Raw genomic sequence first — 15964 nt, 5'->3', positions numbered from 1 at the left:
AGTCAGTTAACCCCTCCTTGTGAAGGTAAACATTTGCTTGCTTATGTTAAGATTTTATTCTTTATTCCTTCTATGCCCCCCCCCCCTACAGTTGGTTAGACTAGACCATGTGCAGATTAACATTATTTACTTGCAAATGTTACTGTACTTGTTGTAATTCCTCCCTAATTGCCCCCCCCCCCCCCCTACAGTACCACATCCTACTGGAGGTGCGGCTGCCCAGCCCGGGGTCAGGGGTCGAGCTGTCCAAAACTCACACACACCCCATACAGGTCTCCGACCAGGTACGTTGTCATGGTTACCATCCTCATGATTAGTACAGTTGTCATGGATACCAGTTTTTGTGGTCGTCTTGTCCCGTGACCATAGTCTGTCGCCACCTAGACCTGTATAGTACCAGGGTTGTACTGCATCGTACCAGGTTTGTACTGTATAGTACCAGGTTTGTACTGAATAGTACCAGGGTTGTACTCAATAGTACCAGGGTTGTACTGAATACTAGTAGCACATCTGCTGCAGTAACCCAGTAAGCTCACTGCAAACACACAGGGTTTGTACCGGAGAGTACAAGCTGCATATTCTGATGTTTCTTGTGTTTGTACTGATGCCTCCCATGTATCTACTTGTGCTTCTGGTCTCCCAGTGTACGTTCAGCCACAGCAACTGTACTGATGTTTCCTGTGTGTTTCCCAGTGCACGTTCAGCCACAGCAGCTGTTCTGATGTTTCTTGTGTTTGTACTGATGCCTCCCATGTATCTACTTGTGCTTCTGTTTCTTGTGTTTGTACTGATGCCTCCCATGTATCTACTTGTGCTTCTGTTTCTTGTGTTTGTACTGATGCCTCCCATGTATCTACTTGTGCTTCTGCTCTCCCAGTGTACCTTCAGCCACAGCAGTGCTTCCCTGTCGGATGTGAAGAGTTTCAGCGGCCGAACGCTACTTGTGGACGGGCCTCGGCTGAGACACCTGTGCAAGGTTCCTCCTACGGAAGGGCTGACTCCCAACTCTCTGGTCCTGGTGACACATAAGGTACTGTTATATATCCCCTATCACTGGTCACACACAGCTGTGCAAGGCTGACTCCCTCTGGTACTCCTCACACATAAGGTATGTGGTGTAATTAGTATCAACATCGTACCAACATAGTGGATAGGAACTTACAGTGTCACATACGTGTAATAGCCACAGCAACCTTGGCTGACTGAATGAATAAATTGTACACTCAGAGTTTTACATATTCCTTCCTTGGATTTCTCTTCATTGGCAATCCCCAATGTGATAAAGTATTATTTCACATAATTTTGAGATATTCTGAATTGTGTTTTTATCTTGTTTATTTCTGCAGTGTAACGAGTTGTTGGAGCTTCTAGTGCAGAACACGACTCAAGACGACTTCAGCAAGGTTCTCCTGTGCACGAGAGGTGACCTTTCCCAAGGTCAGGAGGCCATGGTGGCCTGGCTTCAGGAGGAGTTAAAGTAGGGTCAGGGGTCATATTCAGGGTCAGGAGGTCATGGTAGCATGGCTTCAGGAGGAGGTAAGAAGCAGAAAGTGTGAACTAGTGGAAAAGCCAGAATGCTGTTCCCAGATTGGTGCCAGTTTCATGAACAGCACATAAAGAAATTAAGTGATAAGGTTGGACAAAAACTCTCCATCCAAAATTGATGCTACATGACATTAATTGTCTTCCTACAACAGTCAGGAAAATTTTGCCATATTTTCTCAAATTGTTGACCACAAGTTTGCAGCGAAGGCTTTTGTTGCCTGAAAATCTCAAGTTCATCTGAAATCTTTGGTCAGATGAAAAACAGTGTGACGCATTCTGCAGAATAAGTGACAAGTGTCTTGTAGCAAACTCTGTCAGTACATTTGTATTGTATTGTACAAGATTGGGTAAAGCAATCTTTGATAGCTTTTACAAAAAGTGTATTTTTCTCAATTTTTATTTTACCACTATGCACATGCAATGCAAATATAGATGCAAGTATTTTAGAAACAACAAATTGATATCAAAATCAGCCTGATGTAAGGCATCAACAAAATACTGGATGCAGTAATTAAGTAAGTAACAGTAATTAAGTAAGTAACAGTAATTAGCAAAAAGGAATGCAAACATCTGCAGCTCTTTGATGCAGGGAATAAGACTGAAGAGTTGGCAGAAACCAACAAAAATTGTTGCATTAAATTTTTATCTCATACTGTAATTCTAAATGCTTCAAGCCATACATGAGTGTTTGACTGCTTTATTCTATATCAGGTATCTACTGCTATGGTAAGTGTAGATATTTTATAAATATGTGTAACCATACCCATAAGGGTAGGTACAGGTCTGTGTATGTGTTCAACAAAGATTCTCTTCAGTTTGCACAATATGTGAGGAGGCAGCTATGACCAAGAATTGATATTGTTGCAAAGTGCAAAATGTTTTTACACAAGATCAAATCATATAGAGATTGTAGTGAAATATGTTTTAAGGTAGACCTTTTGTAGGGTGTTTAGAAAGCTCTATTTTATGCATATCCAGAGAAACAAGCAGCATACAGCGTATGTGGCACTGTACATGTGCGAGGGGTGATCAATAAGTTCATGACCTCACCCAGAAAAATAAGGTGCACAACTCAGATTGTGGAACATGATACAGTGGAGGCCAGTTAATTGCACATCGGATTAATGCACACTTCTGTTAACTGCACGGAATCCCAAACCGGTGCGGTCAGCTAGATAACTTCGCATGATTGCACCAGCTGGATAATTACACCAAATTCACTGGCAAATAGGCCGTGCGATTAAACGGCTTCTACTGTATATATACAATAGTTTCATCAATACCCACCATATTCAAATGGTTGCAGTCATTTCTTTAAAGTCAGCGTGCTTTTGAAAATCAGAAGATGAGTGGCGAGAAAAACAACTGTGACCTGTGTGGGTGGAGTTTGCCATGAAATCTTAGAAGACATCTTGAAAATGTTTGATGAAGATTCTCCTCGTATTTCAACTATATAGAAGTGATTATCTGACTTTCAGCAGAGCAAGTTGACCCGCACACCTCAGGTCACAGCTCCATCATGCCCATTTTTTCCTTGTCTCTCTCACCTAACGTTACTAGGTGCAAAAGTAATCAGCACAATGAGTTGAATTTTGGTAGACATTTATAAAAGCTTTAGACTTTAAAGCCATGCCCCATAATTTGAGTCATGCACCTTATTTCTTATTCATCCCCCCACATGTTTGTGCATCGGGCAGCTGTCCTGCTGAAGGAAGATGTCTTACAGGAAAGTCCAACCCAACATGTAGGCTGATCAGGAATATGAAGGACGAATTGTGCAAATCTCGTACATCTGAAATGTTTAAGATTGCAACAGGTGTGGCTGCTATGTAGTTCATGGATAGACTGTACAGTACTGTGCCTTACGGTGAAGTGCCTTACGTAGGTAATAACGTTGTTGATACTCATAGGTTAGTGATAGTTGTAATGATGGCCATGAAAATTGATGTTGCTTAAAAGGGCAGTTGCCATGGTTTCCAGGTGTTTTCTTTACTGTAGATAATATTGACAATACAATGCAACCATGTCAGTTTTTACTGCGATGATCGGTTATATGGAAGATTATTACAATGCAATGTGATGTCTTATGCTAATATGTAATTTGATAAGAGGATGATAGCTATAGATATGACAGAACACGTAATACAATATATTCAAACCAAGCCAGCATATCATTTACAAATTAGTTTAATGTAAAAGCAGGCCTTGAGTTTAAGCTAGATCTTATTTGGCATATTTTACCTGGATGTCTTACCTAAGATGTAGATCCTTACATGTAGTTACCTGTTCATTAATTATGTAGCTTAGGATGGTTCAGATTTTGGTTCTGAAAGTCGAGACCTGATCTTAATGCAGTTGTTCTTTCTGGAAAAAAATGAGAGGTTTTGAAGCAAAAAATCTCTGTTATGTGGAAATTTAATAATTATGTATAATTATGTCTATATAATGTCTTACATGTATTCTGCATTTGTGCATGATACTGAGCTTAGTACTGTTCCCCATGCATTTGCTCTTGCAAACCTAAGATCAACATTCTTGTCATCAAACAAACAATGCGGCATTCTTAGATACGTATTGGGTGCCTTATCTTAGTTAGTTACCTGTTTGTTGGTTGAAATATTAGGTAGGTTTTGTAACCTCCAAGCAGATTTGAGATTTACCAGTAGCAAGACAGTATGAAAAACAGTGTCCATCAGCCACCAATGGCTCTACCTTTATTAAGGTACACAGATGGCTTGGGGTGTTGGACAGGCGTGTCCTGCCAGATATAAGGTTATACTAATGTTGATGACTTGCAGCATACGTAAGTTCTGATAGTGTGTAACTATGAGCAGTTTTAGACATGTTATCATTATAGAATTGTTTGAGGATGAATTGCCTATCTTTTTTTTTCTTTTTAATCAACTTCGTGTTCAATTAGAGATAGTGTAGTTTTATAGGTGAGCTATAGATAGAATAGAGCAAATGCAATGCAACTATCGAATGCAAATGAAGTGCAGTTTCTGTGTATGTTTTAGCTAATGTTACCGATCTTCCACAATATATTTTGATGGTCTTCATTGCAAAAATACTTGATGAATTTAACATATTTTTTGCAAGGTAATTGTGTTGTGTCTGTTTCCTTCACTGCTGTAAATGAAGACTGTATTTATCAGAGATTCGCATGGTACTTCCACTGAGAACAGCATAGAACTGGCATGTACTGCTCCAAGAACTCTTATCCAATTTCTGGTGAATTCACTGGGTGAGAAATCATTGCCACTTAAAATGGGATTCAAGGACCTCATTTTCCAGTCCAATAACTGATGTACATGGGAGCAGATGTTCACAACTCAAATGTAATAAATATTTCAACCCTTTCTATGCCTGAACATAGACAAGATAACTCCTGTTATTCTATTATTACACTAATAGCTTCGTTGCAGCAAATTGTCTGGCTTTAATTGACTTTTACATGACCCCAAATAAATCAAATCAATTCTCCCCATATAGCTCAACATTCAGTCACTCGATAATTGCAGGACTTCATTTGGCAAGAGACACTTTTTTGATGCGCTATTCAAGGGAAAGTAAAAGTATAAAGCACTGACAAAGTCAATGCTAGCTCTTTTCATCTGCCGGATGATAATGACTCATGTTTGCGCTTCAAGTTACATAAGAGCTGAGCGAAATCCTGTTGGATCGCTATGAAAAGTAAAAGTAAACATTCCCTCACTACGTGCATGTCCAAAAGACTGTTTTGGCAACAGGTTGTAGCCTCCGGCGTTGTCATATCATTGAGCGGTTTATGCAATGTTGTTCGTTTCATAACTTTTCAGGGCTTACAAAAACGTATGTAAAGGAACATTTCAACTACGAATACAACGCAAGAAAAAAGAAATGGCATAAACTTAATTGGATTTGAATCCGAGTCAAAAAGCTTCACTAACCCATTATTAACTACGCTAGGAAACATTGCGGTTTGGGCGGAGCGTGCTAATTATACATAAAATGGCGGAGACCATGTACGAGAGTTTACAGCTTGTATTTCGTTACATGTCGTGTACTACTAACTTATTACTATAAGAAGCATTCCATGTGCCATATGATGAATAGGAATTTCAGTAACTTGCATCATGTTTTCCAGTTGCACATTTCTTACTAATGTTAACTAGAGCCTGAATGAAAGATTTCGACGTGCGCTCTTTTTAATTTCTTTTCCTTCTTCCAATTTTCTGTAAAATACATAGTCTTTATAATTACGGGGTTAATTTATCGTTCAATAGCGACAAACCGATTTTTTCATCTTGCATTGTGGAGGTATGCGGTCTTGACCTCAGACACATCACACCTCACATACAGATACGTCCGACACGACTTTTTTGGGTATTGGCAACTGTCCACAATGGCTAACTTCGAAAGGCGCTTTTTACTTCAATAGATAAATGTGACCACCTTGAATCCGTACCAAACCAATGTCTTGGAATGAAAAGAGGAATGCCCTACTAACCGGTACCAGTGTTATATTAAAGAAAGAAAACGCAATAGTATATACAGGAACAGGTATACAGGCGGAGTAATTTCAAAACTTCACATCCTTGTAACATGTCAGTGCCACGTTTCCACTTTTGAGTTTTATAAATATCACATATCGCCACGTCACACTTTCTGGACGATGGCACTTGTAGCGCTGTTCGTACTCTGTGTGGTCGCCGCGTTCCCAGGCCAGTGCCTGGGCGCTGCTAATCCCCCTGAGGGGCAATGCTGCTATTACAATTGGGGCGGCCCGAAGAAACTGCACTTCTATGTCTGTTGCAACAACTGTGACGAGAATGACGGAGACCCCGTATGCGGCGGGGTGAGTAGAAAAACATTGTACATGTAATCCGCTGTGCGTATCACCTCGTTCGCCAGACCTAACGGTTTTCGGGAAGCAAAGCAAAAAAGTGAAAGTTGACCGTGCGTCTTTAACAAATATATAGAAGCGGTACCCATTTCTATTTCTATAGCGCCTGGGCTACACATTTGCACAAGACGCTACAGACAGTAAGGGGCTGGTATGAAACTTGATGTAAACCTTTCGACGCAAAACTCGTTTGGACCCGTGTTGTGCACTGTGCTAGTATCTATGTATTGATAGCGACTTTAGGCAACTTGATATGTCTTTGCGTCGGAAGAAATGTATCGATCAATATACATGTTCATATTGATCAATACATTTCGTCTTACAGACTGTCTACGATAAAGCCAGTGATGGGGACTACTGCGGTAAATGCGGGGAAGACGATGGCATTGCCCGGAGCAAGAACGAGCCCTTTGACTGTGGGGGCTGCGCAGGCCAAACTACAGTGAAGGCCGTGTGAGTGATGAAAACCTAAATAGAAGTAGAATGTATTCAAGTATATTCTTGAAATTTTTAGAAATTGTGGAACTGTTACTTATTAGCCGCAACTTATCATCTAGGGCAGATACAGGTAAACATTTTAGACATAGATACTTCCGTCCGTGTGATTCATTATTGGCTACACTAGTACGTTACAGATGGGTTCTGACACCCGCTACAAGAGCTACATGCTTTTTTGTTCGAACCTATGTCTCTATTACAAATTGTCGTTGGTGGATTGTAGTACAGTATATAATCCTACCTGTTCTATTACTGTAATTCAGTTAAACCAAATCTGTATGTGCTCTATGATAAGACCATGTTGATTTGTTTATATTGATGACATCCGCGAGAATAATACATGTACATGTAAGCGTAATAAGTAGAGGCTCTGTCGGTCACATCCTGCAACTATGGCTAGAAGGAAATTATAAGGACTTCTAGTCTCACCAACCTACTGTATCTGCACAACTGTGTGGTCATGCCGAAAATATATTGTATTAACTTTCTGGATTATCAATGACGCTTTCGCAACACATACCAACAGGTGCGATAGGAGGTACTGGTGGGTTTTCAAGGGATTTTGCTGGGTCTGGGCTGATTGCTTTGCACTGCGCTGTAAGAGGCTTTTCCCCCAAGATGGAGAAGATAAACAGGCCTTGCTGCAAAGTGGCAGGTGGGACAAATACATGTGACATAAATTTTTTCTCCCCTTTTCTTAAATAGAAAGTACAACATGTTAACAAGCTTCCCTGTAGAATGCAATCTAAAACTTTTTCAAGTCTAAGGTAAACAAACATCTGTCATCACGATACAGCATGGCTCCTTATGCATTGTTTCGTTGTGAACTTTTTTTAAATATATGTAAAGAAAAAGACTTTTTATCGTACCTCGAAAAGTCTATACTGCAAAAAAGAATCAGTTCAAAATCACAGAACAAGCTTTCTTCAGGTGCACGAGGCAAAACGCACAATCTATGTTAAATATTTTTTTCATATATGTTCGCAGTTACATGTATGATGCATTTTGTGGGAACGACGAGTGTGATCCCGGCGAAGACCACTACAACTGTCCTTTCGACTGCTGCCCCAGGTACAACCCGGAGACGTGTAGGCGCGGTTGCAATTACCAGTGTCCACCGTTATGCTGTTCGCAACCTGGCTGTTGCATGGGCTAAGGAAATGTCAGTATAAGCATGGCATTGACAAGCCAGAAATGTTAACGTTAACCTGCCATCCTAATACAGAAATTTACTTAGCCGAACATATGGAAGGGGAATAAAATTACCTTCGCCAAGAAAGTTATGTTTTCTCTGTGCTATTTTCGGTACTTGGTAAATTATCATATTAAGCAATTTATGTTCATAGATTTGTGCTCATTTGCTGTCGCTGTGGCCAAAGTATGCGGAAACACACAAAAATAACAGCTACTGAGCAAATGGGGACGAAACTCCAGCATGTAGCAGAAGGAACACCTTTTGTCTCTATACTACGTTCATTCGCTTTAACATTATGTCACCTTATCCAGTCCCCACAGAAGGTGAGGCTTACCCATCCCAACACTTCCTAACTAGCCTGAATAATTGGACCCTCAAAGTACCATTTTTCAGTGCCAGTCGAAACAATGTCTCCTATCATGTGAATATTTAAGGATCTTTTAAGTAGATGGCGATCGATGAACGGTTGTACAGAGACAGAAATTGGATTTGTTTTATCCTTCATCATCATCATCTATCATCATCTTTTAAGAGGCTACTTACTACTACTTAAGAGACGCAGCAAGTATAATTCGTTTTTTTTTTTCAGTTTCATCCTTGATTGTTCCATAATTACATTATGATGCAATATATTAAGTATAACAAAACGTTTAAAAACCTTTCCTTATCTTTGAAGTTCGTAAGTTATCTGCCAAATCTTTGGTCGCAGCCTCTGGTGTAGGTTTCTCGGTGTGTCCTGTGTACCATCATGATATCTAAAAGGTAGCCGAGTGCCATGTCATAACCGGGCCGTCTTTGATTTAAAAAACTACAAAGTGGTAGGCTCTGATTATAGAACGCTTTCCATGTCACATCTCATGTGAAAATACGGCAGACATGACTTCTACGTATTTGTGACAGTCCAACAAGCTTAAGGATAATTTCAAAAGGTATTTTGTACCAAAAAAGTAGTTGTATGTGGCCAATCTAAAAGAAAACAATTGAAAGTAATATTGGCCGGCATTGTTGTGGTTCACAATGGCACCTGAGTGATACCGGTTTATATAGTTATACATAAACAGGTGTCTACGCGATTTTCACAACAGCATATCCTTGTTTCATTGAGAACACAGAGTTCTCCCGTCGTCGCACATTGGCCATAGGCATCCAAACCTCCTAGTTACGTACATGTACTCACTTCACTCCTATTGATAATGGTGATCATTTCATTAATTAAAATACGTATGCAAAAGTGGGGTCGTGTTGCATAACTACAGGGTGTTTGGCCCAGAAGACAGTTCTGTTCAAATCCTGTCGTGCTACTGACCTTTTGCTCTTGGCCATGGGAAAGGCACTTGACACGACCTTCCTCACCCCACCCAGGTGTAGAAATGGGTACCTGACTTCAGTTGGAGATTAAAATGAGGTGAAATGGAGGGATGGACTGCGGCATCCAATACCGTGCCCTAGACACAATGGATTACAACCCACTGCACCTACGGCGTTAAAAAGGCTATGGAACTATCCGAAAAATAGAAACGCAGGTGTATACAGTGTGGGTGTAACTGTCTAACGTTAGTAGCCGATGATGACATGTTTTCAGGTAAGCACGCGGAGTGATTTGATAGCGGCACATCCTGGTAAGTTATCGTGCCACGTTTCCAGTTTTACAAAGTCGACAGAATCCTGCGTGGCGTCTCGCATTGACGCGTAGCCCGGTATCCAGTCGTACGATAGCTCCCGAGTCTTCTGCCCTCTCCGTATCCAGTCGTACGATAGCCCCGAGTCTCTTCTGCCCTCTCCGTATCCAGTCGTACTATAGCTCCCTGACTCTTTTGCCGTCTCCGCGATGTCTCACCTCGCGCTCCTGGTTCTCTGTGCGGCCGCCGCGCTGCCCGGCCGGTGTCGGGGAGCCGACGGGGAGGTTCCCGAGGACTTGCAGCAGGCTCCCGAGGGGCAGTGCGCTTACTTCAAAGATGGCGGGCTGCTGCACATGCAGCACTACGTCTGCTGCAACGACTGCGACGAGAACAACGGGCAGCCCGTCTGCGGCAAGGTTGGTGGGGTTTTAGAGGATTTGCACGTAATACTCATGATGTTGACTGATTCTTGACATGGACAACATAACATATAGCGCACAACATCTCATAATTACAAGTGATATCAATCCTCATCCTCACATATCATGAAAACCGCACGTGTCATATCGTGTACCTGATATGCCATTTTTATGCCGTTCACACACACACGCACAGATACACAGACATGCACACTTAATCACCGATACACACACAAACATACGCACACACTCTCTCACACAAACACACACACACACACCCTCTCTCTCTCACACACGCACACACACACACACACACAAGTACACTGGCACACACAGACACACAGAGAGAGACACTGGCACACAGACACACACACACAGACACACACACGCACATACACCGACAAATACACTCACACATATAAACACACACCGAAAACATAACCTTCTTGTCGAAGGTAATTATCCATCGCATTTTGGCCAATTTTCTGCTACTCTACAGAGCCAGGGAGGTGAGTAAGTAAAGAGGAACATGGCTTAACTTGCGAATACATGACGTTGTGCTTCTCCCCTCTCACCAGACCACTTACCTGGAAACATGTCATCATCGGCTACTATATAACATACCCATACTTTTCTTTTCTCCTCCCCCCAGACCACGTACCTCGCGTCCGCTAAAGGCGCTTACTGCGGGCCGTGCGGGCAGGACCTGGGGGCCGGGGAGCCGGTCAGCACGTTCCGCTGCGGGGGCTGTGAGGGCCAGGCCGCGGTCAGGGAGAGGTGAGGGTGTTTCTGTTTATTGGTCTATTTGCACAAAAGAAGCCTTCATATACGGAGAAGTGTACAAAAGAAATAAACAATGTGTGGGAAGATAGAAGAAGCCTACGTCGGCTACGATGATAAATGCTAAGCCCCCTCCTTCAAACTTACCAAATATCAATATTAGTAAACATATGCGGCTCACTATAGACAAGAAAACATTACAGGAAAAGACATGGTAAATTTAAAACAACTGAAATATTATATCGGTTTTCAACCTTTATTTTACCTAAGGCAACGCATGCCAAAATAGCGTTTCATTTTTCAGATTTGGCCGCTTATCTAAGGTTCGAGGAAAGATGTCTTCTTGAGTAAAATAGTAAAATACTTCTCCACTGTTGTGAGTATTCTATTCGAATATGTTGTTGTAAGAGGCGTTCCGGATATACAACATGGCATAAATGTTTGTGCACTGGTGGTAAACGGAACTTCTGTGCGTCATGATATATTCACGAAACACGAGAATTGTTTACCGGAAACAAAAGGACGCGCAGGTACCATATTCAACGTCCGACTAGTAAATGACTCAAATCCCTTTATATTACGCCGTTACTCTTTGTCAATGGTATGTTTTAGTTTACTCCCCTTTCCACTACAGGCTGCGATTGATGAGCGACAGAACATTTGACAAATCGTTCAACAGATTTCATACATAAGGAAAATATTTCAAGTTGTGCTTTGTTGCCATTAACTCATACTCTTACACATATTACAAGCGTGAGATTATGCAGATCACGCAAATCCAATTTTAGTCTAAGACTCTCAGTCGTACAGTCACTGACGAAAAACAGCAGACGCTGTCCCGGAGAAACGTCTGCCCGTTTCCAAATTTTATCTATTTGCTTGAGTAACTGCTACTTTGTGTATGTTAGTACCTAACTAGGTGTCAACTTCATCGACGAATAGATGAATGAATGATTGAATGAAGAATGAATTAATGGCCCAAGTGACAAGAACAGTGATCTAACTCCCGCAACCCACATACAGGTGTGACAAATGAATGAGTGAATGAATGAATGAATGTATGTAAAGATGGATGGCTCTAACCTGTCCCCATCACCCCCACCCCATCCCACAGGTGTGACAAGCGGTACATCTATGTCGGTACTGAATGAGTGAATGAATGAGTGAATGAATGAATGAGTGGATAAATGAATGAATGAGTGAATGAACGGACAGCTCTAACCTGCCCCTATCCACCACAGGTGTGACAAGCGGTACATCTATACCGGAATAAGTGAGTGAGTGAGTGAGTGAGTGAATGAGTGAATGAGTGAGTGAGTGAGTGAGTGAGTGAGTGAGTGAGTGAGTGAGTGAGTGAGTGAGTGAATGAACGAGTGAATGAACGGACTGCTCTAACCTGCCCCTATCCGCCATCTACGCCGGCGCTGAGTGAGTGAATGAATGAATGAGTGAGTGAGTGAATGAACGGACAGCTCTAATCGGCACCCCCCCCCCCCCCAGGTGCGACAAGCGGTACATCTACGCCGGCGCGGCGTTCTGCTGGCTGCACAGTAAGTGCCTGGAGCTGCGCTGTGAGAGAGCCGCCCTGGCAGCCGCACAAGGGGACGGGTGAGGGAAAACTCCTGCTATGTTTCAGGAACTTTGGGAAATCTAGAATCACATAATGCTGATAACCCAAATCAACAACTTTGATGATAGTTAGAACAGGTTTAGGTATATGACGTTGTTCGTCCGTCGAGTCGACGAGGGCTGCTTTATAATAACACACACAAAGTACAAGGCAGTAGTCCGAAGACTGAAATTTGCCTCATGCAATAATAATGTCAATATACAGATGCTGCAACTACATGTAGTTGTTTCCAACAGTGAAAGAATCATGTAGTTGTTTCAATATTGTTTTAAATAAAGAGACCTTTCCACTCCCTTTTCAACACGTTTTGAAACACAAACTAGCATTTTCGGCAGCTCCGACGGTGGGCGTTACTATGGCGACGGCCACTGTCAATATTTCCAGAAACACATTTTAAAAGAGAGGAAGGTTGTCTAGCTGATTATCATGATTTTTCCTGCTCTCTGCAGCTCTGACGACGAGCCCTACTGTGGCGACGGCCGCTGTGACCGTGGCCGTGGCGAGGACGGCAGCAGCTGCCCGTTCGACTGCTGCCCGTACGTTAACGACACCGAGTGCCGCCACCCGCACCACTGCAGCAAGTGCCCGCCCGTCTGCTGCGCCGAGCCCGGCTGCTGCCTGGACTGACGACATAAGTCTCGAGCTGTAGCCTCCTTCGCGCCGCTTTTTATCTGCCAACACAAGAAATGCGGGTCTCACAATCAGTCTACCAGTAGCCTCCTTCGCGGCCCTTTGTCCGCCGACACGAGACCTCCTTGACATTTTCCTTCCCGACATAAGAATCTTCCCGGTGTAAAACCTGGCCGCGATATGGTGAAAATCGTGCATATGGTGAAAATCGTGCATATTTCCCATCCACAAAAATTTCGCAAAAGGCCGTGACGGAGGCTACTCTACCAGACTCACTTCGCTAGTAGCCATAACTCCCATCCACAGGAAGGCCTAGTGGAGACTACACTGGTCTTGGAATGGACAAAATAGTAGAGATTTGCTGATGTGTGATGCAGAGACCCCTTCTTTCGAAAAATTATGTCAAAACTTTTCTGTTAGACGAGTTAAACGACATCCCATGAGGCCTTGGCTCCTGTATGTACAAATATACTGCAGATTTTGAGAACGCCATACACATGTATGTTAAAAATATGTAACGTAACTGCGCAACAGTTGTGCAAGGTATAAAGCATGGACTCTACTGATACACAACTGCAGTTCTACAATACAATGGTGCATAGTATGGGATAAAAAAGGTGTTTTACAATCATTGAAGGGATTTCTACCGTCTAGACATTCTTTAATGATTTTCCTATGTATGCCATGCAGGACACATGTCATAATGTATTTATAGTCCATTGATGTAATCCCCGGTAGGTAAGATGATAGCAGCGAATTACGTATAACAGAATATTTTGGGCATACGATAAAAAAGGTGATATTCGCCAATTAGCTCTGGACAGAATGGAGAAACCCTGTGATTGATATGTTGAGGGTGTATGAACAAACTGGCCCGAGATCCTCCAATGCGTCAGCGTTACAAGAAACACTGAAGAGTGTTGGGTGTAACCAAGGAGGTTAAAAAGGACTTTTTAACCTCCTTGGTGTAACTCGAAACGTCCGTAAATCTCCGATATTTTTATCCAGTTGTTGTAAGATAGTAATTGCTCCTAAGATACGCTAACTCTTGAATAAACGGGCTAGAGGAGCTTCATGTACCATTAAAAACCGCCTTTGCATTTTTATTCCAGTTTGAAATACATTTGTATCTTTATTCATTTTGCAGACTGACGTCTATGAGGGTCTGCATGCTCTTTTCCGTAAGGCGTAGGCAGGCCTTTTAATTTCCCGTAATTCGTAGGGAAGCTTTTTTATTTCACGTAATTCGTAGTGAGGATGTAAAATTTACCGTAAAGCGTAGCCAGTGCATTTCACGTAAAGCGTAATCTAGTCCAAAAATTTTACGTAAAACGTTATCTAGCCTAAAAATTACCCGTAAATCGTAGTCTGGCCTCCCAAATTTCGTAAGTCGAACCGTAGTCTGCCAGTAAATTTTAGCCCCTCAAAACAAAGGAAATTGCGTTTCAAAGGATCAAGATTTCAAAATTTTGCCGGACCTTCCTTGCGCCTCTTTTCACCTTCGGTCATTGACATGGTAAAATTGTTTTGGTGGCCTCGCCCTCGAAAACCTTTTTGCTAATAGAATGTCTTTGAAGTTAGCTTAGGCTGCCAACAAAATTTGCCCATCAAAATGCAGGAAATATCATTTTAGAGGGTCAAGATTTCAAAATTTTCATGGTCCTCCCTTGCGCCGCCTCGCGCCTTCGGTGCTCGAAATGCTGAAAATGATGTTGGGAGATGCGACGTATCAACGTCAAACACCCTTTTTTGCTGATAGAAATTTCATTTAACTTTGATTTATATAATAGCCAGAAAAACGCAGGAAATCGCGTTTCAGTGGGTCATTTTCCCAGACTTCTCTTGTGAAGCCTCACCCCTTCGGCGCTCGACATGGTCAAAATCTGTTGGGTGGCTTACACTGAACCCCTGGGAATCTTTAATTAGATATGCCATTTAATTTAGCTTTGTCTACCAGCGAAAATTTCCTCTCAAAATGCAGGAAATAGTGTTTCAGAGAGTCAAAATTTCAAAATCTTCCCAGCGGAGCATGCCCCCGCCCCTGTCGAGTGTTACTAGCCTTCCAGAATTTAGCCGGCCTTTCTGAATTTAGCGTAAAACGTTGCCGGCCTTTCTGAATTTAGCGTAAAACGTTGCCGGCCTTTCTGAATTTAGCGTAAAACGTTGCCGGCCTTCGGAATTTAACGTAAAACGTTGTCGACCGTCCTGAATTTAGCGTAAAGCGTTGTCAGGACCCCCCATGCAGACCCTCGTCTATAGCTAACTGCAAGGGAACGCACAGAAACGATCTAGAAAAGAAGTCAAACCCTTCAATATAGTTTAAGTAAAAATTGACATTGTATCATATATGTCATTCTCTTTTATTTCATTCATTTTTAGCTTATCTATATGACTTATTACATTTTTCTTCCTCGTTAAGTAGACAGCAAACTTACCTCTTTGTTTATCATTTCCTTCTCTACTCTGAGTCTCTGTAACGTTGTTGCTAGATGTCCATCGCTCTGCGACGATGCCACTGTAACGCCTAACGTTATATTGGTTTAGTTTGCGATGAGCCTTCGTGAATGGTCTTGCAATAAAGTTATCTAATTAATCAAGAGTGATATTGGTCGGTGTTTAATATATTGTTGGTATTTTGCAGCCTTCCCCACATTGCTACGGGTGAAGGTTTTACAGTGAACTGCTATTAAAAAAGACACAAAATGTCGCAGAAATACTAAGTATGCGTAAAGCGTAGCCGGGGTGACTCTGTAGAAAACGTAT

General features: G+C 42.1%; 3 protein-coding genes across 3 annotated transcripts; all 3 read left to right on the top strand.

Annotated features, from left to right (window-relative positions):
• Nucleotides 1-832: 832 nt before the first annotated feature.
• On the top strand, nt 833-1647 carry LOC118430712. The gene is made up of 2 exons (XM_035841717.1): nt 833-1030; nt 1347-1647. Exons 1-2 carry the CDS (start codon nt 839-841, stop codon nt 1479-1481), a joined length of 327 nt encoding a protein of 108 aa, XP_035697610.1. The 5' UTR covers nt 833-838; the 3' UTR covers nt 1482-1647.
• Nucleotides 1648-6173: 4526 nt separating this feature from the next.
• On the top strand, nt 6174-8211 carry LOC118431010. The gene is made up of 4 exons (XM_035842082.1): nt 6174-6382; nt 6756-6883; nt 7455-7583; nt 7916-8211. Exons 1-4 carry the CDS (start codon nt 6200-6202, stop codon nt 8082-8084), a joined length of 609 nt encoding a protein of 202 aa, XP_035697975.1. The 5' UTR covers nt 6174-6199; the 3' UTR covers nt 8085-8211.
• Nucleotides 8212-9738: 1527 nt separating this feature from the next.
• LOC118429969 lies at nt 9739-14093 on the top strand. Its single transcript, XM_035840616.1, has 4 exons — nt 9739-10158; nt 10814-10938; nt 12442-12549; nt 13021-14093. The coding sequence occupies exons 1-4, from the start codon at nt 9952-9954 to the stop codon at nt 13196-13198; spliced, it is 618 nt and encodes a 205-aa protein (XP_035696509.1). The 5' UTR covers nt 9739-9951; the 3' UTR covers nt 13199-14093.
• The last annotated feature ends 1871 nt before the right edge of the window (nt 14094-15964 follow it).

Source organism: Branchiostoma floridae, chromosome 14, assembly GCF_000003815.2.
Source record: "Branchiostoma floridae strain S238N-H82 chromosome 14, Bfl_VNyyK, whole genome shotgun sequence".
In the NCBI taxonomy this organism is placed as follows: domain Eukaryota; kingdom Metazoa; phylum Chordata; class Leptocardii; order Amphioxiformes; family Branchiostomatidae; genus Branchiostoma; species Branchiostoma floridae.
This window is presented reverse-complemented; position numbering and strand designations above follow the sequence as displayed.

Coding starts and splice junctions, on each gene's coding strand:
- LOC118430712 (XM_035841717.1), top strand. CDS start 839: ATGCCTCCCATGTATCTACTTGTGCTTCTGCTCTCCCAGTGTACCTTC. Junction 1,031..1,346: donor TGGTCCTGGTGACACATAAG/GTACTGTTATAT, acceptor TTATTTCTGCAG/TGTAACGAGTTGTTGGAGCT.
- LOC118431010 (XM_035842082.1), top strand. CDS start 6,200: ATGGCACTTGTAGCGCTGTTCGTACTCTGTGTGGTCGCCGCGTTCCCA. Junction 6,383..6,755: donor GAGACCCCGTATGCGGCGGG/GTGAGTAGAAAA, acceptor TTCGTCTTACAG/ACTGTCTACGATAAAGCCAG. Junction 6,884..7,454: donor CAAACTACAGTGAAGGCCGT/GTGAGTGATGAA, acceptor ACATACCAACAG/GTGCGATAGGAGGTACTGGT.
- LOC118429969 (XM_035840616.1), top strand. CDS start 9,952: ATGTCTCACCTCGCGCTCCTGGTTCTCTGTGCGGCCGCCGCGCTGCCC. Junction 10,939..12,441: donor CAGGCCGCGGTCAGGGAGAG/GTGAGGGTGTTT, acceptor CCCCCCCCCCAG/GTGCGACAAGCGGTACATCT. Junction 12,550..13,020: donor GCAGCCGCACAAGGGGACGG/GTGAGGGAAAAC, acceptor TGCTCTCTGCAG/CTCTGACGACGAGCCCTACT.